The 27,752-nt window shown below is 42.0% G+C and overlaps 1 protein-coding gene across 3 annotated transcripts; it reads left to right on the top strand.

Moving 5' to 3' along the window:
• Positions 1-27,519, top strand: slc44a1b (solute carrier family 44 member 1b). 3 transcript variants are annotated; one of them, XM_065958615.1, is made up of 16 exons: positions 2-171; positions 2,516-2,605; positions 2,990-3,132; positions 7,525-7,661; positions 11,720-11,813; positions 11,903-12,072; positions 12,178-12,267; positions 12,631-12,785; positions 12,910-13,096; positions 13,323-13,491; positions 14,418-14,574; positions 14,945-15,028; positions 16,414-16,551; positions 16,863-17,099; positions 19,517-19,615; positions 21,733-27,519. In XM_065958615.1, the coding sequence occupies exons 1-16, from the start codon at positions 109-111 to the stop codon at positions 21,754-21,756; spliced, it is 2,037 nt and encodes a 678-aa protein (XP_065814687.1). In that variant the 5' UTR covers positions 2-108; the 3' UTR covers positions 21,757-27,519. The 3 variants fall into 3 exon arrangements, with proteins under 3 accessions (XP_065814686.1, XP_065814687.1, XP_020511175.1); XM_065958614.1 differs by having other exon boundaries at positions 1-171; positions 19,517-27,519; XM_020655519.3 differs by lacking the exon at positions 2-171 and adding an exon at positions 537-1,919 and having other exon boundaries at positions 19,517-27,519.
• The last annotated feature ends 233 nt before the right edge of the window (positions 27,520-27,752 follow it).

The following is a 27,752-nucleotide window of genomic DNA, read 5'->3' on the forward strand; positions in this document are numbered from 1 at the left end:
ACTGCAACACCAGGACCTTTCCAGGACCAACCAGGACTCTCCAGGACTATCCAGGTACCTCAAGGACTATCCAGGACCCTCCGGGACTATTCGGGAGCGTCCAGCATCATGGAGCCTAAACGTGTGTCACTGTCCTCTCAGCAGCAGCAGCAGGCTCGGCTCAGGATAAGGGTAAAATAACTTAACTCTCTGCAGGTATCTGACAGCTGCATTTACATCAACATTAACATTGAAGTAAAATATTTCTATTTAATATTACAGTCAGTAGCCACTGCAATCAATACAGTCAGTACTACAGTCAGTACTCCAACTACGGTCCGTACATTGAGGACTTCAGTCAATTCAGTCAGTAGGCTACTGCAGTATAAATGTGTGTCTTAATCCCCCCAGATCTGGTCTTTTTGAACTACATGCGTTTCCACAAAATCCAGGGTAGAAATGTAGTTCTGGGGTAGAAGATCTACCCCCCGAAAAAAGACCCTGCTAGGGGTTATGTACTTTCTAACAGCGACTTTTGACAATACGGCATGCGGCCCCTGGAGTGCTGAAAGGCTCTGATTGGTCAGACGCAGCAGGGTGTTATATTGCCGACTGTGTTTAAAAGACTGCCGCTGAAAGCCCATTGTTTGACCCCCAACTTTATTTTACATTTATAAAAAGGTACAAAACACATTATTATAGACTAAGCATGAAAAAAATGAATGAAACATAACTAAAAATACAAATAAACAGAAAAGCAAACAACAAAAGAAGAAGAGTCAGAGGTCTAATCTGGAATTATACTTTACAGTTTTGTTTATCTCTTAAACGTGTTTAGTTTAATTTAAGTGTATATTAAGTTATTCACTCATTTATGAAAAACTTGGTTTGACTTCTACAGAATTAATCTACATTTAAGTTGGCCAAAATAATGAGGGAATTGTGTACATTTTCATTTTAGTCTCCATTACAAAAAACATCTTTGATAATATAATATTCTGACTTTGATGACTGTTAATCTTTTTCATAAATCCAATTTTAAAATGATCCCTACAAAGATCTTGCATATTCACAATCAGATGTTCTAAAGTTTAAATGTCTAGTCAAGAAAAATACTCCCCCCCCCCACCCAATATTAACTTTAAGAAATGTATGATTAATATAATTTATCTTCCTAAAAGGTGTTTCTTAGGTGTTAGGTGAAATGAGGAGAGTGAGGTATCCAGTGTTAATAATTTTAACATTTTGAGTCCTCTTTCCCGTTTAATGACACACTAAACATTGTTAATCAATTAATCCATTTGCAAAGCAATACAGTCTGATTTGCATAATCGTCCCGGGACTTCAGGCAGCGGTGGCTTTAGCAGGAACCTTTCAGTTCCTTTAAGAAAAGCCCCCTGAACCTTTTAGTTCTGGGGACCTTCGGTTGAAAATGGGCTTTATGGTCTTACTGAGAGGTTCAAGGTAAAATGTTTCCCAGTGGAGGAAACAGCGCTACTCTGTCTTTAGACTGCAGTCAGCGGTCACACGGGGTAGGACAGTCTGTGGGTAGGAGGACCTGCAGCTCCGCTGTTATTCAGCTCCTCCGCTCCGGCTCGGGCGCTAATTGCGCATGCGCAATGAGATGAATGGCCGCTGCACCTGACGGGCCACCAGGAAGTGTGGCGGACAAATCCTCGGCCGTTAATCCCCGATCGACACTGACAGTAGCATGTTCAGCGGGCTGCACCACTCAGAGTGACCGTCAGCAGCGTCTTCGCTCCGGGCTCGGCCTCCGGGATCGCGCCGCTGACTGTCCGTCTCCTCCCTCCCGCCTGCCGGGCTTCAGACCCCACTGCTGCCGAGCTGAAGCTCCGTGAAGCTCCGTGAAGCTCCGTGAGGCTCCGTGAGGTCCGGGCACAGTCACCCTGACTGCAATGGGATGCTGCGGTAGCACGGAGGTAAGAACGGGACGGCCCGGCCCGGCTCGACTCGTCCCCATCCTCTCTCCCCCCCTCCTCCTCCTCCTCCTCCTCCTCCTCCGGTGTCCTTCAGCGGAGCCCCGATGTTTGTTTGTACTATCACCGGGGAAAAGGGAGAGCGGAGCCGGGGAGCGGAGAGGGCCGAGCTGGGATTAGAGCCAGCGGCTGTAATCCAATTAGAGTCAGGAGGGTTACTGGGGGCCTTCTTACGGGACCGGGGCCAGGCGGGTTACCGGGGCCTGCTTACGGGACCGGTGCCAGGCGGGTAACCGTGGCCTGCTAAAAGCTGCAGCTCTCTTTGTGTGATGTGATTTGAGATGAAAGCCGAGCCGAGCCGAGCCGAGCCGAGCCGAGCCGAGCCGTTCTAACAGGCCGGGGACAGGCTGAGGGGTGGGCACGGCTCGGCCCGAATCCCGGCGTGACCGTGTGTGTGTGTGTGTGTGTGTGTGTGTGTGTGTGTGTGTGTGTGTGTGTGTGTGTGTGTGTGTGTGTGTGTGTGTGTGTGTGTGTGTGTGTGTGTGTGTGTGTGTGTGTGTGTGTGTGTGTGTGTGTGTGTGTGTGTGTGTGTTTTTCAGAGGACAAAGAGAGAATGGAGACCGCTGGAGGACCGGAGCTCCACAGACCTGCCCTGGTTCCTGCTCTTCATCGTCTTCTGCGTTGGCATGGTAACCACTGCACTCACACCTGACCTGTCCTCATCATGACTATCCTTACACACCTTTATACCTGTGTGACATCACAGCAGCTTCACTAGATGTGTGAAAGAGGAACCAATTGTACTCTGAAAATCGATAAACTGTATTTTGACAAACGAAATGATAAACAAATCGTGTTTGTGATGAGTCACAGCTGATTCAAATCAAAGTAAAGTTGCTGAATACTCTGCTCACAGCTTATGAGAAACATCCTACTGATGGATTTTTATGATTTTATTATTTATTATAATTTATGCTCATATTTCCTTCAGTCTGAAAGCTTCATCTGATTCTTAAATTACATCTTCACTGACTTTTTGGCATCTCTCGCTCTTTCTGTTTTTTTTTTTCCAGGGCAGCATCTGTGGATTCACTGTTGCCACCGGCGGCGCTGCACGTCTCGTATACGGATATGATAGCTATGGCAACACCTGTGGTCAACGCAACGAGCAGATCGAAGGGGTCCGGCTCAGTGGGCTCGACCACACGGACAGAAAGTGAGTTTGATTTCATTACAGCGTGTGTTCCGCTGTGTTTACTGCCATGTTCACAATGTGTTCCAGGCAGACTTGTACTGTGGTCACTATACCACAATTATAACTTCAATACGACTCCAGTTCAAATTAAACGATATCTTTCCCCACTTCCATTACCACGGTAACAAAAAAAGAAGCCCTTGGCACCAATATAGGGTGAATTCATGTTTTGTATTGACTGACATTTTCAGACAAACTCCTGCACACTGTCTAAATTCTGCTAGGAATCTTTGCCAATGTTTTTGTGCAATTAAGACAGAGTGCAGGTGTTAATTTACAATTTTTGATGGATTCATTCCAGGGGTGGGCCTCACTCCTTTACAGGAAGGAAGATTCATTCAGATTTGACACTCTAAAGCAGGGGTGTCAAACCAGCAGGTTCAGTCAGGCTGCGAGACCATTTTAAAGGAGAAAGGGGAACATTTTGAAAATGATACAATAACTTATTTGAACGTGGTGCTTTGGACTATCTTCTCAGCAGGGTGTAACGTCATGTACAAAGAGGAGTTGCTGTGCACATTGTGCTGATGCCGCAAAACCCTAGCTCAGCACAATGTGCTATATCCAAAAAGAGAGGTTGACTCAGAAAATGCAGGATATTTGAAGAGAGATGGAAGAACGGTATTTCTTTGGTGATATTATCAGAGCTACAGGACTTAACAACCGGCGCAGAGCTGCAGTGCACACCCCCATCCTTATGGAGTTAAGTTCCTTCCTTCCACACTTGAGTATTTTGCAAAGACAAATTAGCATGAGACATGTTTCACTGATGATAACAAAAGCTAGTTTCCCAGAGTGAGCCTTAATGAGCAGCTCGCCCAGTCAAAAGAAAAGCTCATAACCATACTGCCTAACAGCTGCCTGCACACATGCAGATGAAGTGTATGCCTCTCGAGGTCGAGCTTCTGGCATCTCCAGACAGATTTAAACCTTGATTATTATCATAATAGTGATGTCAAATTAATATTTACAGACTTTATCTACACTTTGCCTGCCCCAGACTAACAACACACTACAAGGTATCGGGCCGATTATCCAATTCATTGTAAATATTGATTTACGATTGTGTGGGGAGAAGAGGTGGGGGGGGCTGAGGAACAGCTGAGAATGGATTCAATCCATTGTTACGTAGAACGGAGCTATAGCCAATCAGGAAGCAAACTGACTGAAGTAGGAATCATCACAACCAACATAACCATGGCAACAACAGCATAAAGTTCGGTGGATGTCATAAATGGAGGACCAACGTTTTGGTTTATACAACATGTTAAACATATCACAATCGAACTTCCAAGGACAGGACGGCTACTAGCGTGATGGATGTACCAGCTAACAGCTAGCCATATTTAACTTGACTATCGTGTTTGTTAAATCTTAAGTCCCGTTTGATCGTGCAAGATTACACGTTTTGATAGTCGAGACCCTGGCTGTTGGTGAATGAATCTTTTCGTGTGTGATGTGCTGAGTTGGTTAAGAACTAAACTGTTAACGCTTGTGAATATTTGTCATCATGTGTGTGGGTCTCTTTCTTTCTCAAAATCGTTTAAGAATTTGAAAATCTTTCTGTGTGTGCGAAGCTTAACGTAGTCAAACCTGATTCGTCAGATTTTGCACACCGTTGACTGATTGTCAAATGGTTTTTTTTTGTTTGTTTTTGCGTTCATTGGTCCAAATCCTCATTTGCATCATTAAACTATTTGTCATCGAGACTTGGAATAACAATTTATTGTATGATAGGACTCGATCACTCGATTCTTTTGATGACACCTTATTCAGCCATTTATGGCCGTTGACATGCTGTTTCCAGCCTGTAACAGCCAATGAGGGCTCGAGTAGAAAGAAGGTGCCCGCCTCTGCCAACAGAGCCAAGCTGATGTTTTTAGTAGCCAATGAAAGTCTTTAAAACAAGAATATGCTTCTGTCAATACTTGAGGCGTGATTTCTTCATGCACACACTGAGGAGATTGAGTTAGCGGTTTTCATAATTGCATTAAAGAAGCACTCACTCTGCCCGTAACCGATCCGACTGCAGAGCGCACTGATGAAAGATAAAATCACGTCTGCTCGTTTGGAATTATTTTATCAATGCCTCACGCAGAATGGCTAAAATATGACAGTGTTTGCATCCAAATACTTTCTGTATACTTTCCCAGTGATGAACCTTAAAAAAAAGTTTAAACTGAGCATTTGGCTGACGCATACACAGACATCTGAATGACAACTGAAATGACGTGACGTGGTTAGGCTGGTAAAAACCAAAAGGTGTCAAGCGTCGACCAACAATCACATGTCAGTGTTCTCTCCTCCCCCCTGCTAGCCACAGACCATCTTCCTCTTTCTCTCCCTGACTCATTCCCTCTCTTTTACCTCTCTGTGCTCTGCTGTGGGAGTTGTGTGCATCTCCTATACTGTTAATTATTTTCAAGTGCCAACATGCAGATTTTTTCAGTGCAGAAATGTTGCACTTTGTAGCTGTAACCTTCAGTCTTATGAATTCAACATCTTTGAAATAGCTCCTTTTTTTTCACGTGTTTTTAGGATGGCATAATATTTTCGGTGTGACTTGTGCAGATGTGTTGCTGTTAACCCCTCTGCTTAATGTAATTTTTTTTTTTTGTTGTGTAAGCATGTAGTGCTGCTCACTTTAATACATATACCTCGTATTGAATGATTTTAAATGAAACAGCTAGCAGCCTATCTATCCATGTGTACAGACAAAGTGATGCTGGCCAAAAATAGTCAAGCCCCATGAAGGTCTCATACCAAACAAATCCGTTTGAACCATGTCACCAAGCCATCACTCCCACTGTGAGGTCATTCAAAGGGGTATAGACGCTGTGACTGTGTGAAGAGTTGTTTGATATACAGGTCTGCTGCTTGCTAACGATATTAGCACAGGTTTCGCTTTGCCATTCCTTTTTTTTCCTTCCCAAACTTTTATTGAAATTGTACAAATGTACAAAACAAGTACAAAAATATGCCATTTACATTTATTTTCATTACTTAATGATTTCCAATGGCACCATAGTTATCAAATGAACATCTCGTAAAATAATGATAATAGAAAGCAGAACCACAAAACACAATAACGAAGAAGTATCACAATATCAAAACAGTACCACCACAACTAAACATGCACATGTCGTGGTGGTACTGTTTTGATATTGTGCGCTGTTTAAATGTTGTGTTCGGTGTGTAACATTTCACAGGGGTCAAGGTTCGGTTTTGGGGTCACGCTTCGGTACGAATTCTGTTCAACAGGAAAACAACAAAAAGTCCTGGAAGCATATTTCTGTTTTATTCTGAAGCAGCAGTCATGGAAGTTACAGTTTGTTGTTAAGAACTACCTGCGATAGTAGGTCATGTCGTGTATTAAACATTGAACAATAAAAGAGGAAAGAGGAAGAACACATAAAGAAAACACCTGATTTGAACGGTCTGGTATATAAAAAAAAAAAAATCTCATGCCTTTGGGAGTGATGTGGGAGTCTGAGGTCCGTACAAAGAACAACATTAATATTACTATTACCAATATGAATTCACATCATGAAGTGTGCAGTCACAGCAGACTGGTTTATGTGCACACAGGCTGGGACAGTGTAACAAGGCTTGAACACTTTTAATACACACTTTAGACTTGGATCCTCTACTACTGGAAACGTGCATAGCTTGAAAAAAAAAAAGTAGCAGACCCTCTCTGCTCTCACCTACAGAGTTTTGTTGATCGGCTCCTCCAGGTGATGCCGTGTTATCTTGCAGCTTCACCACTTTATGTTGCTGCTATGTCACTCTTCTCTTTTGTGTTTTACTGTTGTTTCCACTTTTTCTTAGTTTGTTTTTTTAATAGCGATTAGCAAACAGTTACGAGCAGATTACCGCCCAGCTAGACTTCTGTGTGATTGCCTTTCATCTCAACTTTTATAAGATGTATTTGTCGTGTGACTGCAGGCATTCAACCTTCACGCCCGTACAGTAACGGTTTGGGACAAATACAGAAAAATGTTACCTATGTGTTACTGTTTATTTGTTGCCGTTCTGTTTTCTTTTGTTATTATTGTCTTGTTGTGGTGGTGGTCTTGTTTTACTGTGGTGGTTCTGTCTTGTTGTGGTTGTCCTAGTTTGCCAGGTGGTTCTGTTCAAGATGGGCACACATGGAAGAATCACACATGCTGCGTTCAATGTCTGGTGAAGTTTTGAGTGTTGATTGTGCTGGCGGAGAACGGCTGTTCTCTGGAAAAGGACGACTGGCTTTTAATTTGAAGGGATGATCCCAGATTCACTAATGACACACCTGTGGGGGAAAAAAACTGCAGGCATGCGGTGCAGTGACGTACTGTGCTTTGTATCCTGCAGGTTTGTGTTCTTCTTGGACCCGTGTAACATCGACATCGTTCAGAGGAAAATCAAATCTGTGGCTCTGTGTGTGTCTCTGTGCCCCCCTGAAACCATGAACACCTACCAGGACCTGCAGAGGTTCGCCATGATTAACGGTGAGTCACATAATTCACAGCACACCTGGGCTACGTCTCAGTTCCCTTCAATGCTTCATCCATCCATCCTTCACTTATATCCATTGCTTGCGTCTTAGTCCCTCCCACCGGGGGATGCATAGTTAGGAAACAAAGAGTTTAAAGAGACACAGCGCTCTTTCAGGGGGAAACGTCACGTTTAGCGACGTCTGATTGCGATAATGGCATCAGCTGATCACTGCTGGATCAGCTGTTAGTCTGCTTTAGCCTCAGTTTGTGTCTGCAGAAATACAAACTGTATTCATTCTAATAAAAAAAACACACACACACAAATCATAAAGATAACAACAATAAAGGTAAAACTACAGAAAACACATCACAATCATACATTAAAAGCTCGTTTAAAGAGGTGAGTTTTGATAAGTGATTTGAAAGTAGGAGGATCGGTACAGTGTTGAATGTGTGTAGGGAGTGAGTTCCAGAGGGGGCGGCTGCTATGGAGAAGGCTCTCTCTATACAAACACAATAACAGTGTTTGTATGATACCTGATTACAATCAACAGCACATGAAGAACAAACTCTGCTAGAAAACATAGATACAAAAAAGAGTAAGCTCTAGACCGGCACGCTCTGGAAGGTGTCTTGAGATAATATTTTGTATACATTTGCCATATTCATTAATGATTGATTCATTGATATGTCATTTCTACAGGCACAATATTTTATGAGGCCTATTAAATTATGTATTTATTATTTGATTTCTATTTGCTGATAATCTAATGGTGAACTCTATATTTTATAACCACAGATACATTAGATCGTCTCAGGAATACTGAAAGCTTTTTAAGAGAAAACACAACACATATAAGACTTATATAAAATGTTATTATGACTTTTAATGTAAAACGGGCTTCTTGCTGACAGACTCCCACTCTGTGAGACTTTTACTCTCTTTATAATTGAATGAAAAAGGTGAAATAACTGATCACGAAGAGAAAATATTGATTTTATAATTATGTAGGAGTTGTTTGTGATCTTTTGATTTTAAGACCTGAAATGAACAGATTTTGTGTTTGATGGTGATTCCAACAATGAACTGAAATTAGTAGTAAAATATTGATGTTTTGTTCTACTCATGTTATGCACTTTTTAAAAATCCCAGCTCATCATACAGCCCAGGTCCACCTACTCTCTGGAAACTTGTGTTTTTACATTTTTTTAAAAAACAATCTGTTTCAGGGTCAGCGTTTTAGTGTCTGTCTAGGATAGGATAGGATAGGATAGGATAGGATAGGATAGGATAGGATAGGATAGTACTTTATTGATTGAGGGGAATTTGGGCGTTGCAGCAGCACAGACAAGTAAGAAGGTCATACAAAATACACATTGAACGGAATAGATTAGATAAGATAAATAAAAATATGGGGTATATACATGTACAAACTGAATGATGAAGTTAACTATGCAGGGAAATGAGACAGTATGTGCAGAGAATGACAAGATAAAGTGACAAGTGATGATTAAAGTGACTCGGTATGATCAATAGCAGCAAGTAATGTAAACAGCAGAGAAGAGAGGCAGTGTTGTAGCACGGTAATGCAGAGTGCAGTTATATAATATAATGTAGTATGATATAATATAATATAATATAGTACAATATGGTTTAATATAATGAAATGTAATACAATATATGATATAGACTAATATAATGAAATATATATAATAAGAATATACAGTATATATTGATGCTAAATAATGATAATACAGTATAATAATGCAGATTATTAATTTAGAATTCTTTTTTAAAAATTACTAATAACTTACAAACATTTACACCTGATTGTGTGTGTGTGTGTGTGTGTGTGTGTGTGTGTGTGTGTGTGTGTGTGTGTGTGTGTGTGTGTGTGTGTGTGTGTGTGTGTGTGTGTGTGTGTGTGTGTAAAGTGATGTCACCAGTACTACGGATGCTTGCTGTCACGTGATGATGATGATGATTTGAAGTCTGCAGAAGTGTTCATGTATACAGTGCTACACACACACACACAGACACACACACACTCTGTACAGTAACAAAGGCAGTTGTTGTGTGTTGTGTCTTGGTGCCACTGTGCTCCATTTGTCCTCCATCATGGCTGCTGTCAGTCTGTTCACTGTTAAACGTGATGGACGATTCATCAAGTGACCTCACAGCTACTGAGCGGCCATGTTGTTTATGAAAGAAACCTCTGTGACAGAAAAATAAAGGAACAACATGCTAAAGATGTTAGCTTAGCATAAATGATCAGGTTCCACATGCTAAATATGTTATCTCATCCTTCCATAAAGGATCAACCATGTTAAATAATTTAGCCTATGGTGATGAAGAAGATGATGGTGGTTGTTGATGGTGATGAAGAAGATGATGGTGGTTGTTGATGGTGATGAAGAAGATGATGGTGGTTGTTGATGGTGATGAAGAAGATGATGGTGGTTGTTGGTGGTGATGAAGAAGATGATGGTGGTTGTTGGTGGTGATGAAGAAGATGATGATGGTGGTTGGTGATGAAGAAGATGATGGTGGTTGTTGATGGTGATGAAGAAGATGATGATGGTGGTTGTTGGTGGTGATGAAGAAGATGATGGTGGTTGTTGGTGGTGATGAAGAAGATGATGATGGTGGTTGGTGATGATGAAGAAGATGATGGTGGTTGTTGGTGGTGATGAAGAAGATGATGATGGTGGTTGGTGATGAAGAAGATGATGGTGGTTGGTGATGAAGAAGATGATGGTGGTTGTTGATGGTGATGAAGAAGATGATGGTGGTTGTTGATGGTGATGAAGAAGATGATGGTGGTTGTTGATGGTGATGAAGAAGATGATGTGGTGGTGATGGTGGTGGTGGTGAAGATGAGGGTGGGGAGTCTGATAAAGGTGGTGGTGATGAAGATGATGATGATGGTGGTGATGATGATAATGATAATGGTGATGATTAATATGATGGTGGTGGTGAAGAAGATGATGGTGGTTGTTGGTGGTGATGAAGAAGATGATGGTGGTTGTTGATGGTGATGAAGAAGATGATGGTGATGGGGATGATGGTGGTGGTGGTGAAGATGAGGGTGGGGAGTGTGATAAAGGTGGTGGTGATGAAGATGATGATGGTGGTGGTGATGAAGACCTAGACTTTAGACTTTATTGTCCCCAATTCTTTTCATAGCACTGTTACTGTCAGCACAGACAATTTCCACCAAAAAACATACACAAAACACAGAGTGTAACAAGTTCCCACTCTTGCCTGTTCAGCGAGGCCTTTTGTTTAGGGCCGCTATAACAGCAGGGATCAGGCTCCGCCCCCAGGCGAACCTTTCTGCACCTCATTGCTGAAGATGCCGGTGGCGATGATGGTAACGACGTCTGACGGTCACGACGTCTGACGGTCACGACGTCTGACGGTCACGACGTCTGACGGTCACGACGTCTGATGGTAACAACGTCTGATGGTTGGTTAGGATGATGATGATGCGATGGTGGTGACGAGTATGATGATGTGATGAAGATGATGATAGTGGTAATGATGATGATGTTGGTGGTGGTTATGATGAAGATGATGGTCGTGATGAAGAAGATAGTGATGATGATCTGATGAGGATGATGATGATAGTTGTGAAGATAATGATAATGGTGATGATTAATATGATGATGGTGGTGATGAGGATGCTGATGGTGATGGTGGTGATGAAGATGATGATGATGATAATGGTGGTGATGATGATGTTGGTGGTGGTTATGATGATGATGTTGATGAAGCAATGGTGCTGGTGGTGGGGATGAAGATGATGTTGGTGATGATGGTCGTGATGGTGATGAAGAAGATAGCGGTGATGTTGGTGATGATCTGATGAGGATGATGATGATAATGGTGTTGATGATTATGATGATGATGTGATGAAGATGATGATAGTTGTGAAGATAATGGTGATGATTGTGATTAATATGATGATGGTGGTGCGAGTGGTGATGAGGATGCTGGTGGTGATGAAGATGATGATGTCAAGAAGATTCTGATGATGTCATCACATATCTGTGTCTTCCTGTTTCAGGTTCGGAGTTGTGTTCTTACGAGTTAGCGGGTCATAAATATCCAGGTCTGCCTGAGAGGTTCTCCAAATGTCCCAAACTTCCTGTTCCCCCCAGGTAAGCCCCGCCTCACCTGCTTGACTTCAGCAGCGATGTTTCTTTGTCCTCTGACCTGTGACCTCTGTGACTGTGCGTGTGGTCCTCAGTAAGCCCCTCCCCGTGTTTAACCGCTGCACGCCGCTGGATGTTTCGTGTTATGCGAAGTTTGCGGAGGCCGTGGTGACGTTTGTGGGCGATAACAGCGTCCTGCACCGCCTGATCGCCGGCGTCGCCAGCAGCAAAGAGATCATCATCGGACTGTGTGTGCTGGCTCTAGGTGAGACTCACCTGAAGTCTGTTTTAAACTGTTCAATATGTAATGTAATTTGATCTGTTTGTGTTCGTTAAAGAAGTCTAATATCTGTCCTCTGTGTGTCTTCAGTCCTCTCTATGATCCTCATGGTGATCATTCGCTACATCTCCGCCGTCCTCGTCTGGATCCTCACCGCGCTGGTCGTCCTTGGATCCCTCGGTGAGGTCACTTCCTGTTATTCTCAACAAAAATACAAGTACTAGACGCCCAATATTGGGTAATTTATTGTTTTTAATTGACAAAAATTGCAATCAAATTACTGCCCACTTCCTAAATTGCTTAAAGAGTTTAAACTTCACACTTTATCTCTTGCGGCAGCTTTTGGTTTAAAATAATCCTTATTATAACATTACCAATAATTTTGTGCAATTTAGACAATAGGCTGGAGTTTGCCTGCAAATTAAAAATTCCTGTCCATGACATACATAGACAAAGTTATTTAAGAGTTTCAGTCATTTTTGATACTACTGATCAGAAAAATAACAGATAGTATTGATCAGCTGTGTGTGTGTGTGTCCTCAGGGGGGACCAGCGTTCTCTGGTGGCTGTACATCGATCACCGGCTGTATGGGAACGACACCTCCCCTAAAGTGGTGAAGGAGGAGGAGGAGGAGGAGGTCAGGCAGGACGTTGGGCAGGCGCTGCTCGTCTATGCTGCCGCTGCCACCGTCTTCACCGTACGAAAAATCAGTGGGCGGGGCTTAACACTGAAATTAACTCTCAATATGTCAAGATGATTACCTGTTTGTCTCTTCCCCCTCTCTTTTTTTATTCATGTCTCTCTCTCTCTCTCTCTCTCAGATCATCCTCTTCCTTTTGATGCTCTTCATGAGGAGGCGTGTCTCTCTGACCATCGCTCTGTTTCACGTGGCAGGGAAAGTCTTCCTGCACCTTCCCCTCCTCACCCTGCAGCCCTTCGTCACCTTCCTGGCTCTCCTGCTGTTCTGGATGTACTGGGTCCTGGTTCTGCTCTTCCTTGGGACCACTGGTCAGTTTAAACCTTTGATGTCACCTCTTTCTGATCACCCGACCATTCTGACAGATTCTGATTGACTTGTCTTTTATTTGGATCATTTTTTACAACTACAGAACTACATTTATGTCATTACATCTTCCACTTCCTGTTCCCTGCTTCCAGTTTACACCCACCAGTGCATTGTAGGAACTGTGGTAGGCATTAACATGAAGGATTAAACCTACGTCCCCTTGTGCAGGTAACCCAGTGCAGAATGAGGAGACAGGTCTGACTGAGTTCAGACTGACCGGTCCTCTGCAGTACCTGACCTGGTACCACGCCGTGGGTCTGATCTGGATCACTGAGTTCATCCTGGCCTGTCAGCAGATGACTGTGGCCGGTGCCGTGGTCACATACTACTTCACCAGGTGAGGCAAAAGCTGACCCCCCTCTTTTTATCTGTGTCCAGTCTTAAGTACTAAGTCAGTACTAAGCTAACTGTTTCCCTATGTGACAAAAATGTATGTGAAGCTAAGTAGGGTCCTCATGATACCAGAATTTCAAACTTAGATACGATTCTAGTAAAAGTCAAACGATATTGATACCTGTTTGTTACTATGGCAACAAAAACAGATGCAGACGTTGCTAGTTTTTGTGCGGGATCAGTTAGAAACATGTTGGTGTTTTTTTTTATCCTTTAAAATAACTTTTCCTCAGAGCTCACAGCCTTTAGTTTTGTAATCAATGTTGACAAAATGTTCAATACTTTTGTTCATGTTTTAACACGATCTCCGTTATTTTACATGTTTGATTACCGTTATGTCAAAAAGTACTGAAGCTTTCAAAAACTTCAGATCGTTTGTTAGACGTTTGACTGAAGGCTGCAGCAAGAGAAAGACAGCGAGCACTGTCTAAATTGCACAAAAACATGGGCAACATTTATATAAGAGCCCTCGTTCTTCACCAGCTCCACTTTCTTTTACAAATGTTGTCACTGCATTTGTGCTATTTAGACAGTTTGCAGGAGTTTGCCTGCAAATGTTGTCACTTCAAAACAAAACATGACCCAACACTGTGTGTCGAGGACTTCTGTTTTTGTTGCTGTGGTATCAAAGAGGTACAGATATCCTTTGATTCTTATTAGAATCATATCAAAGCTTACAACTCTACTTTTGATTTTGAAGTGAAACAGAGGGAATGCTGTTGATCATAAACATCTAGGTTTATGATCAACAGGTTAATCATCTTCATCTACAAATGTGTGTTCTGATAAAACGTATTACTCAGATATATTTAATCACTCCCTCAATGATGAGTCTCTGCGAAGTGGATTGATGAGAACTCTGTGTTTTAGGGACAAGAACCGTCTCCCGCTGACCCCCATCCTGTCCTCCGTCCTGAGGCTGGTCAGGTATCACCTGGGCACTGTCGCCAAAGGATCCTTTATAATTACACTGGTCAAGATCCCCCGACTCATCCTCATGTACATACACAACCAGCTCAAAGGAAAGGTACACACACTTGTATTTATTCTATAATATATTAAAAGTGGTGTTGATGAATGTTTGATACCTAGGCTACGTCTTATATAGCTGTGTGCCCAACCTACCAGTACAAAATGCTAAGACATGCACCGTCATGACTGTTTGAGTGCAGCCACCACCTTCACCCACTGCACGCCTCCTGACATGACTGTGCATGTTTTAGCATTTCATACTGGTAGGTTGGGCACATTCAAAGCATTCTCAGATACATGGCTGATGAAGATGTATCATCTGATGATGTTATCAGCTGATGGCGTTTATTTATGTTTGTGTTAACTGATGATGTTTGTAACAGCTGATGATGTTTGTAACAGCTGATGATGTTTGTGTTTGTCAGGAGAATGCGTGTGCTCGCTGCCTGCTGAAAACTTGTATCTGCTGTCTGTGGTGTTTGGAGAAGTGCCTCAACTATCTCAATCAGGTAACATCCCACACCTGCTCCTCACCTGTTCATTTATTTCTTCTTACTTCCCGTCTCCGCTGTGTTTTGTTTCTCCTTACTTCCTGTCTCCGCTGTGTTTTGTTTCTTCTTACTTCCTGTCTCCCCTGTGTTTTGTTTCTTCTTACTTCCTGTCTCCCCTGTGTTTTGTTTCTTCTTACTTCCTGTCTCCCCTGTGTTTTGTTTCTTCTCCTTCCTGTCTGTCCCGCTTGTGTTTTGTTTCTTCTTACTTCCTGTCTCCCCTGTGTTTTGTTTCTCCTTACTTCCTGTCTCCCCTGTGTTTTGTTTCTTCTTACTTCCCGTCTCCGCTGTGTTTTGTTTCTCCTTACTTCCTGTCTCCCCTGTGTTTTGTTTCTCCTTACTTCCTGTCTCCCCTGTGTTTTGTTTCTCCTTACTTCCCGTCTCCCCTGTGTTTTGTTTCTCCTTACTTCCCGTCTCCCCTGTGTTTTGTTTCTCCTTACTTCCCGTCTCCGCTGTGTTTTGTTTCTTCTCCTTCCTGTCTGTCCTGCTTGTGTTTTGTTTCTCCTTACTTCCCGTCTCCCCTGTGTTTTGTTTCTCTTTACTTCCTGTCTCCGCTGTGTTTTGTTTCTCCTTACTTCCTGTCTCCCCTGTGTTTTGTTTCTTCTTACTTCCTGTCTCCGCTGTGTTTTGTTTCTTCTCCTTCCTGTCTGTCCCGCTTGTGTTTTGTTTCTTCTTACTTCCCGTCTCCGCTGTGTTTTGTTTCTTCTCCTTCCTGTCTGTCCTGCTTGTGTTTTGTTTCTCTTTACTTCCTGTCTCCGCTGTGTTTTGTTTCTCCTTACTTCCTTTCTCCCCTGTGTTTTGTTTCTTCTTACTTCCTGTCTCCCCTGTGTTTTGTTTCTCCTTACTTCCTGTCTCCGCTGTGTTTTGTTTCTTCTCCTTCCTGTCTGTCCCGCTTGTGTTTTGTTTCTTCTTAATTCCTGTCTCCCCTGTGTTTTGTTTCTTCTCCTTCCTGTCTGTCCCGCTTGTGTTTTGTTTCTCCTTACTTCCTTTCTCCCCTGTGTTTTGTTTCTTCTTACTTCCTGTCTCCCCTGTGTTTTGTTTCTCCTTACTTCCCGTCTCCCCTGTGTTTTGTTTCTTCTTACTTCCTGTCTCCCCTGTGTTTTGTTTCTTCTTACTTCCCGTCTCCCCTGTGTTTTGTTTCTTCTTACTTCCTGTCTCCCCTGTGTTTTGTTTCTTCTTACTTCCCGTCTCCCCTGTGTTTTGTTTCTTCTCCTTCCTGTCTGTCCCACTTGTGTTTTGTTTCTTCTTACTTCCTGTCTCCCCTGTGTTTTGTTTCTTCTTACTTCCTTTCTCCGCTGTGTTTTGTTTCTTCTCACTTCGCGTCTCGCTTGTGTTTTATTTCCCAGAATGCATATGCAGCCACAGCCATCAACAGCACCAGTTTCTGCACGTCTGCTCGTGACGCCTTCGTGATTCTGGTGGAGAACGCTCTGCGCGTCGCTACAATCAACGCCATCGGAGACTTCGTGCTCTTCCTGGGGAAGGTGAGAAAGTCACCAGAGGCTATTATTGTAAAAAAGTAAATGATGCGGGTTTCACTTTATATACTATGAGTCACTCTCTTTGTATAATTCATGTATGTTTGAAATATTTTGGTTCATACCTGAGATATGTTGTGAGAGATTTGATGATGTTGAAATGTTGAGATGTCTCACTCTGAATCAGTGAATTTACTTCGTAGTCATCTATTGGTGATCATTTTCTCTTTTTCTTCTTTGACGTCTGAAGATTTTTCTAAAACTCGAATGACTGCTTTTCACAACTTTTTGACTTTGTTATTGTGTTTGTTGCTCAGATCCTGATTGTGACGTCAACAGCGTTCGCCGGCGTCCTCCTCCTCAACTACCAGCGGGATTACGCTGAGTGGCTGCTGCCTCTGATCATCGTGTGTCTCTTCTCCTTCCTCGTGGCTCACTGCTTCCTGTCCATCTTTGAGATCGTGGTGGACGTCCTCTTCCTGTGCTTCGCCATCGACACCAAGTACAACGACGGGACTCCGGGGAAGGAGTTCTTCATGGACAAAGCTCTGATGGTGAGGAAGCAGCACGCTTAAAACACCTTCTATTCACATAAACCTTAACGAAACGCAAACCTGTTGTCCACATCCTCCGGAGTCCTGGTTAGAATTTGAGAGAAAATGCTTCAGTATCTGATATGATTGACTAGACTCCCTCAAACTACATCAGAAATAAAAAGATAAATTCTGAACCAAACAGGTACTTCTGTGGGGGTGGGGGGTGTTTATCAGTGAACCTGGTACCTGAACACCTCAGGCCAAAGATGAGAGTTCAAATGTTCATGGCATCAGGTTGATCTGGTCTTAAACTCCCCCCCTCCATGAGGTCTTTCAGGTGCGGGTGTCTCCTGAAGCAGCACATAGGTTAGTAGATAAATACCAAGCAGTAACTTCCAGTGTTGGAAGTGAAGCTGATGGGGAAGTGCAAAGTCAGGCAGTGTCACATACACACCCATTCAAAAAGCCAGTTTTTACAGCAGAAATTAACATGTTTACAGTCTGGTTCAAAAAAACTAAATAGGTCTCGATCAGCACACACTGAATGGGGGGAGACATTTTTGATAACTCATCTGTTTGGATTTAAATAAAGGATAAAAGTTTTCCACAATAAGGTGCATAGCCGACCTGTTTTACAAAATGCTTCAAGCCTGTCTCAACTCTGTCTTTAGGTTGACTGAAAGTTAAGTTGAGAGACATTTCCAGCATAGTGACTGCCTTCAATGGGACTCCAAAGCCCCTGCAGTAACACACTGTCGACATCACTAAAACCTCTGGAAGGCCAATGAGAAGCACGTTTAGTGTCATCAGGCAGTGTTGCAGAACCTGACTGGGGAAACTGTCAGAAACCCTTTTCACACATACAGAAATCTCCTGAAAAACTCCGGAGATTTGGCTACCCGGAGGTTCTTTAGGCTGTGTGTGAACGCAAACAGACGCATTTTCCGTGCAGACTTTACCCGGAATTTCTCCGGCCAGACCCCTAGTAATTTTTCCGCAGAAAGTCCGAGTGAGTGATGTCTGAACGCTAGCACCATATACTCCGGAGATTTCACCTCAAGCCAATGGGAAGAGAATGACGTTTATATAGCGACCACTACGATCTCTGTGCACGTTATTAAACGTCTGCATTCTGTTTTCTGTTGGTCAGTTTGTTGTTCTCCTCTCTTTTGTGGATGTTGTCATTCCATTGGATTACACATAACATTGATATAAAGGCAAATATTCTCATTATAGCGTCGTGTAGCGGACTCTGTTTATTTACGTCACGTCTTACCTCAGGAAATCCCCCGCGCCCCCCCTCCCCTCTGACAGGGAAAGTCCCCCGCTGTGAGGAGCACATGTGAACGGCTAGGTCGGGAGAATCTCCAGAGCGGTCCTCCTGTAAATATCTAGATATTATCCGGAGTGCATATGTGAAAACGGCTAGACTGTGGAAAAAGTGAACCTGACTAACAAAGAAGGCTCTGGACATTGTTGGGCTGTCTCGGCTAACAGGGCTCTTCAGTTCTCGCATAGAGCAGGTGTGACCTGTAGAGTGGCAGAATGGGATGGTAGTTTTGATAATAAGGGGACCGGAGGGTGTGCTCCCACAATCGGGGTATCACACTGACTTCCCATCCATCCGGGGAAAGTTAAATTCAGAGAGCTGGAAAGGAGGCTTCGACCAATTGTCAAACCTCGGATATCAGGAGGAAAAAATGCGGATTCTGTCCTGGCTGTGGGACAGTGGACCAGCTTCTTACCTCAAAGAACTTCATGGTGGGGCATGGGAGTTCGCTCATCTAGTCAATACATACTATATATGTTTTGTGGACCTGCAGAAGCCATTAGTAACCATTATGACCAAAATGAGAGCTGTGTCCATATCCTCGGCAAGATGAGGGTCAGTACCTCCAAGGCCATGATGCTCTGCTTAAAAAACGTTGGATGCCTCCTCTGGTTTGGGAGGGAATCTCTGCCTCAAGTGAAGGAGTTCCAAGTATCTTGATCTTTTTTTTTCGTTGTGAGGGTAAAATAGCATGATTAGATTGACAGATGGGTTGCGGAGGCATCTTTAGTAATGCTGGATCTGAACCTGAAGGCAAAGCTTTTGATTGGCCATCGATGTACATTCAGATGGATAATGGTTGATGAATGATGGATGGACTGATGGATGGTGGATGGATCGGACTCGGAAATTGTGGAAGTTTGGGACAAATCAAACTTTTAAAAATCTAAAATAATAAATATCATATTGTTAGAATATAACTGTAGATATTAAAGATGCTCTGCTGACCTCTCAGGATTCATGCAGAGAATGTGCTCCACCTTCTTAATTAATTCTCCACCACTCTCTCTCTCTCCCCCCCAATCTTTGTTGGATGTGGACTCATCTGTATTCGTCCCCCTCTACCTCTCTTTGACCTCGCTCCCTGCTGGTCCCTCCCATGCAGGAGTTTGTAGAAAACAGCCGGCGGTTGGAGCGAGCGGTGGAACGTGGGCGGAGCCGGGTTAAGGAAGCAGTGTCTGAGAGGGCGGAGATGAAGCCCATGGTGAGTGACAGCAGTGATGAAGGGGGCGTGGCCAGGCAGAAGAGCTCGTCAGAGGAGGAGGGAGTGGGGCTTGATGTGGGTGGAGGGGAGTGGGAGGAGCTTCAGGAGTTCCAGGTGTACTACCTGCTGGTGGGGGTGCTGGTGGACTGGGTGCTGACAGAGCAAAGCGACTTCATCCTCTGTCTCAGTGAGGACGTCGTCCTCTTCCTCTGCGTCTACCTACCCACCTCCACCCTCTTCCTTTTCGTCAGCATGCTGCACACGCCAAGCCTCGCCCCCTCCAGCAATAAATCAGCCGTCATCACTGCCAAGAGCTAACGGACATGTGCTAACTCCAACACCATATGCATGCTAACAAACATGCTAACGGACAAGAACTAACAAACACACAGATTGTCTTAAGCTGATTGGAAGAACACTAACGCATGCTAACCTGCCTCATTCTTCATCATCATCATCATCATCATCCTCATCCCTGCTGCTTCTTCTTTAACATCTGGAACCACTTATAGACTTTCTGTTCGTTTTAATTTATTTATTTTTTTTTTTTTTTACTTTTATATTTAAACTTATTTTTAAAAGAATTTATGTTGCAGCTGTTTGTGTTTTTGTGTTTGGCCTTATTTTGTCACCGTCGTGCTTTACGGACTCAGCAGATGATGCAGCTCCTCATGTGTTTACATTTCTAATATCGTCTCTGGGTCTGGTTCATTAAGCTTTACGGTTTTCAGATTTATTCAGTCTTGTTAGTTATACTTCAAGAACCGGTGTATCTCCTGCTCAAAGAGTTTAATTTAATGTCTAAATAATAAATTAAAAAAATCATCTGCTGGGTCCAAACCTTTTGCACAGATGTTCAAACATGAACTGCTGTGATTCATGCTGTGAGTCATGTTCAGACCAGACATCAAGGAGACAATTAATGTTTGGGTTTCAGTATTTTTAGACTCAGTCCATCTTAACCTAAACACAAAATAATCCACACCATCATGCCATGTGAACTTTGTTACGCCCTGAAACAAAGCTGCTTTGTCCATCTACTACAGCGTCTCCTTTTACAAAGGTATTACGTTTTTCATTCAATCAGCTGTCAGTCACAGATGAGGTAAATATCAGTCTGACAGGTGTGCTCCTTCGATGGGTTTCAGGTGAAAGTGTAGATGTTTGTTTCAAACATTCAGTATAGTCACAGGTCAAACCTTTGTCTAAATGTTCATGGGATGTTGACATGAAGGAGACGGTACAGCTGAGGTAACCCCTGCAGACAAAGTGATCCAGAAATCTACAGAAAAATCCAACATTTGAATAACTTCTGCTGAAAAATAAACTAGTAACTTATTTTTCAGCTTCCCTTCATGAAACAACATTAAACAACTACAAAGAGACCAAATAAACTACAAAACAACTTTAAAAATACACAAAAGTCAAGTTAACTTTATTTATATAGCACATTTATAACAGCCGAGGCGGACCAAAGTGCTGTATAGTAAATCAGGCAAAATACATTACATCCAAAACATCATAAAGACACAAAACAATAGTAAAAGTTCTAGTAGACACTGCTGCTGGGATAAAACACTCAACTAGAGGTAAAAGCCAATGAAAAGAAATGGGTATTTAAAAATGACTTAGACTGCTCAGTTGTGGCAGCAGATCTTATATTAAATGGTAATTTATTCCAAAGTGTCGGAGCTGCAACAGAAAAGACACAAGACAAAAACATGGGTTAAAAAATGACCAAGAAAAAGACACAATTACCTCAAAGGAAAAAACTATCACAGAAGATACAGAAAAACATTCCCTTGAAAAAAAAAAAAAGGCTAACAACCACACAGATACAAATAACAAAGACGTCCTTGTGTGACGGAAAATAAAACTTGTAAGTAAAAAAATAAAAATAAATAAATATTACAGTTTCTGCTTGTTCTGGGTCTGGACTCATGACCTACGTCTTTTTTTTTATTTTTTATCATGCTTCAACCACTGGTCTTGACTACCCATGATGCTTCGATCTCACCTTCATTATCCTCATTAACCGCGTCCCCATCACCTTCCTGTATGTTGACCTCTATGAGAACAATGAAAGGTTTAACCTTTGGACTCGTTTCCTATTTCAGGCTCCGGGGACAAGCTCAGCTTGACGTAAATCAGCCAATGGGACTTCTTTAAAAACAGAGACATTCCAGAAGTTTATTTTTACCAACGTGTAACATGTTTACTATGGTTTCACTCCAGGGAAAACGATATTTTAATAACAAACTGTACAAACTATGTAACAATGTAATGAAGCACTTTATATTGAAGCGCTGCAGATTTTAAACCGCCTGATGCATTTTTTTTGTAGTGATGTCGTTTTTTATAAAATCCACTTATCGCCCGCCCACTCTGCAGCTTTTTTCATAAACCACACCCTCTTCAGCTGGACGCCATGTTGGATCACAGCGCTGTGACATCATCAGAGCACAGCAGCTAAATGGTTCATGAGATCTGTCTGTGGAGCTGTCATCATAGAAACAAGCTGGAACAAGGATCTGATTGGCTGCTGTGGGTCAGCTGATGAAGGCCTGTTGAACAGTTGCAGTGTGACGCCTGTTTCTGATGCCATATTGGACAAATCATTGTAAAGGCGGAGCCCTTGCTAACATATCAAACACACCTGAAAACTCACCTAGGGAGCGGGGTGGCTCTCCACAAACTGCTATAACCTACAAGGTGAGAGTCATGTGACTCCTGAGGAAGCCAAGCTATCAATTTTACTGGCGTGCTACTGTTAACGTGTTAGCATGTTATTATGAACAGAGCTGCTGTTTGACACATTATTGAACACAAAACTTTGAAACATTTAGCAGCTCCATAATGCTAACATGCTAACCACTGTGTGATTTAATGAGATAAACTGGTTCAGTCAGACATGTTCCCCTCAGGATGAACTCTTAGAACCTATCAAGCGCTATCATCAGGTCAACATGTTTTGTGTTTGATACTTCAGTTTTTGATGAGACACCTGCGAAACAAAACAAAAAACTCCCATCATCCTCGGCTGAACTCGAGCTTACCTGTTGATGAGCTGCGTTTTATGGTTTCATTGCCATGGAACTGTGTTAGCAGGTCTTCTGCTGTCAGTCACATGACTCTCATGGTGCAGGTGGTCTTTCCTGTCACCCCCTGCTGGTGGTTAAGAGGGCATGTTCAGTGATAAGGGATGTCAGCTGATCTGTGATGAAGATGATTGACAAATTGTTGTCTTCCTCCCCGTCACTGGCTGAAACCTCCACCACATTAACGCGTTTCCATTCAATCCAGAGAAGTAGAATGCGAGCAGGTGTGTGGGCGGAGCTTCCTGCACAGGTGAAAGTCAGCAATAAAACAAGCTGCATCATGAGATCACCACAACATCAACGAGTCTTCCTGCTTCAGCTGATTCAACACGCTAGGAAGGTTTAAAGTCAGAGATTCATTCCAGACAGCTGTTAGATCAGCTGTCAATAAGCTGTCAGTTGATAAACTGTTGGTCAGCTGTCCGTCAAATGCAAATCAACGTTAGTCAGCTGCCGGTCAGCTGTCAATCAGCTGCTAGTCAGCTTTCTGTCAGCTGTCAATCAGTTGCTAGTCAGCTGTCAGTCACAGATGAGGTAAATATCAGTCTGACAGGTATGCTCCTTCGATGGGTTCCAGGTGAAAGTGTAGACGTTTGTTTCAAACATTCAGTATCGTCACAGGTCAAACCTTTGACAAAATGTTCATGGGATGTGGACATGAAGAAGACGGTACAGCTGAGGTAACCCCTGCTGCCCTGTTGCCTGTTCAGGTTGCCCAAAATGTTGCCTTGTTGCCCTTCAGTTTGGGTTGTCAGGATGAATCCAAACATCGCCCTGCAGACTTCAACCACTGACCTTTGCATTCTAACTAACCCCAATGAAAAATGAAAATGAAATTGATTAACGTAATTCAAAGATCAGATCTGAATGTGTAAACAGAGAAGCTGCGTCTTAATTAAGTTGTTTCTTAAATGGAATGTTCCATCATGTTCTGATCACACTACACTACCCATGAGCCTCAGCTGCTGTTGCCATGGAGAAGAGGCCTGTGGGTCTTAATAGAGCTCAACAGTGATCGCCCAATTCTTGGGTGGCTCTGGTTCCAGAAGTAATGTTCCCAATTCAAACCTCCGAACTGACATTTCAGAAAACCCTTATATCAATATTTGTAATCTTCGATACAGGCGACCAGCTACCCCAATAACTGCGACGATAAAACATTTGATTCAGCGCAAAAAACAATTGGAAAAACTGCATCCATTGCGATTCCAACAAGACCCAAGGAACTATAGTTTCAGCAGGCCCCACCAGTCAGAGACATCGCTGTAACACTTTAGGATTTTTAGTAGTGTAATTAATTTAAAATGAGGTTGATAGCATACTTACTTTTTAAGTTATTTTTGGGCCTTTTTTGCCTTACTGGGATAGGACAGCTGAAAGAGACAGGTAATGTTGGGAGGAGAGAGTGGGGGACGACATGCAGCAAAGGGTCGAGGTCTGATTCGAACCCACATCCACCGCAAAAAGGACTTTGTACATAGGGTACGTGACATAACCACTAGGCTATTGGTGCTCCCAATATCATATGAACTTGTGTCTTGTACATGAGCACAACCCCTGATTTCGCACTTAGGTAGCTTGTGGTAAGTCTACTCTGGATGGTTACGACACAGATAATAACCAAATCCGCTATGGAGAAACTGAATGGGATTTTTACCAACGGAATCACAATGTTGAGCTCTACACAATGTATAATAGATATCGCCTCTATGCAGTCACTTGGGCGACCAGCGGTACTGCAACGAAACTGATCAGAACTAGTAACCATTTTTAAATTCATTTAGTTTAAAATAAAAACCTGCAGCTTTGATGTTTGGATTCTGGTCATACACCTGCTGATAAAGAAAAGTGTTTCTGTGATGATGACGTTTGTTTAAGTTTGTCCCAAAATCCCCTGCTGTCAGAAAAAAAACACACCTGCTTCACTTCAAAGACAAGCTCAGAGTTTCTGCAGGACAGAGACGAACTGAATGGCTCTGTGAGAAATTTAAATGTGGTCTCTTTCAGATCTTGTTCAAATGAATCAGTCTATCTCAGCTCTTTATTTTTGAATCAATCAGTTTGTCTCAGCTCTCCTTGGGTAATTGGATCAGTCCTTCTCAGCTCTTCATGTTTGAATCAATGAGTCTGTCTCAGCTCTTCATGTTTGAATGGATCACACCTTCTCAGCTCTTCATGTTTGAATGGATCACACCTTCTCAGCTCTTCATGTTTGAATGGATCACACCTTCTCAGCTCTTCATGTTTGAATGGATCAGTCCTTCTCAGCTCTTCATGTTTGAATCAATGAGTCTGTCTCAGCTCTTCATGTTTGAATGGATCAGTCTTTCTCAGCTCTTCATGTTTGAATGGATCAGTCCTTCTCAGCTCTTCATGTTTGAATGGATCAGTCTTTCTCAGCTCTTCATGTTTGAATGGATCAGTCCTTCTCAGCTCTTCATGTTTGAATGGATCAGTCTTTCTCAGCTCTTCATGTTTGAATGGATCACACCTTCTCAGCTCTTCATGTTTGAATGGATCACACCTTCTCAGCTCTTCATGTTTGAATGGATCAGTCCTTCTCAGCTCTTCATGTTTGAATGGATCAGTCCTTCTCAGCTCTTCCTTCCTGCAGAAACTCTGAAATTTTGTTAAAATTTTTCGAGCATGTGTGTTTAAAAGGAGCGAGTCACAGTGACGCTTCGAGCATGTTAACATGGTAACTAATTGCACTAAAGATGGAGTTCATTCAACACTGACGTCAGTTTAAAGTAGCTGTAAAGTATTTTAGATGAAGTGTTTGTAGCTCAGATGTTAACACACAAACAAACACACACACACACACACTCACATCCAGTTGCCCAAAATAGAAAAACAACTTTAAGAGAAATTTTTCATTCATACATTTATTTTGGACCATGTGACCGCTGTTGCCGAGTAGATGAACTTGCTGAGCGTTTCATTCCAACATCAGATAAACTTTTTTACTTTTACAATGAAAAGCAATTTCTTAAAAATAAAACTAGTTGGATATAAGTAAATTAATCTTACCTATATCATAACTTTATTACTAAATTACTCGCACAAATTAGAGTCTGTTGATTCATATTAAGGTTAATGTTTAATGAGCTGGACAGATGATGATAAGCATATCTTTATGATGTAAACAGCAAAATATAATATATAATGATTGTTTTTATTTGGGTAGAAATTCTAATTTAATTTGGTAAAATTCTAAATCTTACAGAGGATACTTCTATACCATGTTTTTAAACAAAACAATCTCTTTTACAAAAAGTACAGAAACTTAAAAATATATATATATACAGATCTTCAGTCACAATCCTTTGTGCAATTTAGACAGTGTGCGGGAGTTTTGATGGATTTGTTTCTCTCCTTCACACCTTTATTTTGGAAATGATGGATTTTTATTTTCAGTAGATAATATGGAATAACAGATTGTATTGTTTTTACATATGTGGTATCAAAAAGAATCAAAGTATGGACCATTTTTAAAACCTTAAACTGTTTGGTGATTAATTTAGTGATCATCAAACGTATTAAACTTACACTTCAGCTAATTCAAATTATCTGCTGACTCCTGATCATCTCTTTAAAAAGGCTAAAGTGGCTAAGTAAGAACACACTTTTGAATTTGTGAGTTGGTATCAGTGTGCATCAGTTAGATGGGTCCAGATTTAAAGTCAAATATTAAAGACAGAATGCTGTTTATTGATCTATTAATTGGTTTGAACCTCCTGAGAGAACTCAACTTAAAGAAACTCTTTAATAAAGATTACAAACCTGATGAATTATACTCAGGTTATAGATTGCACATCTCATGATAGCTCTGAAGTATAAATATTTATAAATTAACTCTGTTGGGATGAAACTGTTCAGCTCCTTCTGTTGACCAACGATCTGACCAATCAGCATGCAGAGAAGTAGCTCTGCCTGCTGAATGTGGACACGTGAGCTGAGGTCAGGGATGCTCCAATCAGAATGTTCAGTTTTCATTAGATGATCAGATTGGTTCAAATATGATCAATCAGCCTATCACTGAACAAAATCAACCTGCAGGTGGTGAAATACCTGAACATGTCACTAAAGTGGTGATGGTGTAAAGATGATATCACAGCTGATGTCATCAGTACATCTAAACCAGTTCCTGAGATAACAGAACAAACTTCTTTAAACCAATAAGACACGAGTTCATCCTGGTGAACTTTGAACTTGTGCTGTTGGACGTTCTGTGAAGGAGCGAATGCTAACAGGGTTAGCTGCTGAGCTAATGTATCTAAAGAGCTAACTGCTAATCAGTTAGCCAGTCAGCGACCTACTAGTACTTTATTTACAACTTCTCACCTAAGTTTTCAGGTGTGAGTTAGCGTCAATCATGTTGTTAACTAAGTTAGAAACATCAACTGATGACTGAAGCATCCCTACCTGTAGTTCTTGGTCGTCATGGTGACAGCGTTCCAAACAAACACCTGCCAGGTGAGGACTGTTGTTCATAGAGAAGCTGTTGCATGTCCATGTGTTAGCTCTGAATCACTGGTGTGAATAATCAGCTGTTAGATTCACAGGATTCAAAACGACTCGTCTCTTCACACTTTAACTCGAGCTAACTCGACGCTACGAAAGCTAAGACTTTAGGCTGACACGTAAGTTTACCTGTCAGGTGTGACACTAGTGTTTAGGTTTTCTCTGCAGTGAGAAATTGTTTGTAACATTGAAGATTTCTTTTTCTTGGTTGACTTTTTATATTTATCATTTCTTATGTATATTTGTTTTTTAAGAAAAATAATAAAAAGTTAAATTTGACAAGTGTGTATTTTTTTCTGTTTGCTGCTAAAAATGTCATACAAACAAACAAACAAACAAACAAACAAACAAACAAACAAACATTTAAACATATAATACAAAAACAAAATATTTCGGGATGTGTCACGTTAGAGCAAAAGTATTTTTCCCATTTTCCTTCATTTTCTCGAACAGAAATTAAGCAATTCTGTCAGTCTTGTTTAATCTGTTAACTTTCCTTTTCATTATAAAATATT

Source organism: Labrus bergylta, chromosome 9 (genome assembly GCF_963930695.1).
Source record: "Labrus bergylta chromosome 9, fLabBer1.1, whole genome shotgun sequence".
NCBI classification, from domain to species: Eukaryota; Metazoa; Chordata; class Actinopteri; order Labriformes; family Labridae; genus Labrus; species Labrus bergylta.

Bases quoted from the DNA above. Each gene is read 5' to 3' on its own strand.
- slc44a1b (XM_065958614.1), top strand. From the start codon at position 109: ATGGAGCCTAAACGTGTGTCACTGTCCTCTCAGCAGCAGCAGCAGGCT. The intron at 172-2,515 runs GTAAAATAACTT...TGTGTTTTTCAG, and splicing joins AGGCTCGGCTCAGGATAAGG to AGGACAAAGAGAGAATGGAG. The intron at 2,606-2,989 runs GTAACCACTGCA...TTTTTTTTCCAG, and splicing joins TCGTCTTCTGCGTTGGCATG to GGCAGCATCTGTGGATTCAC.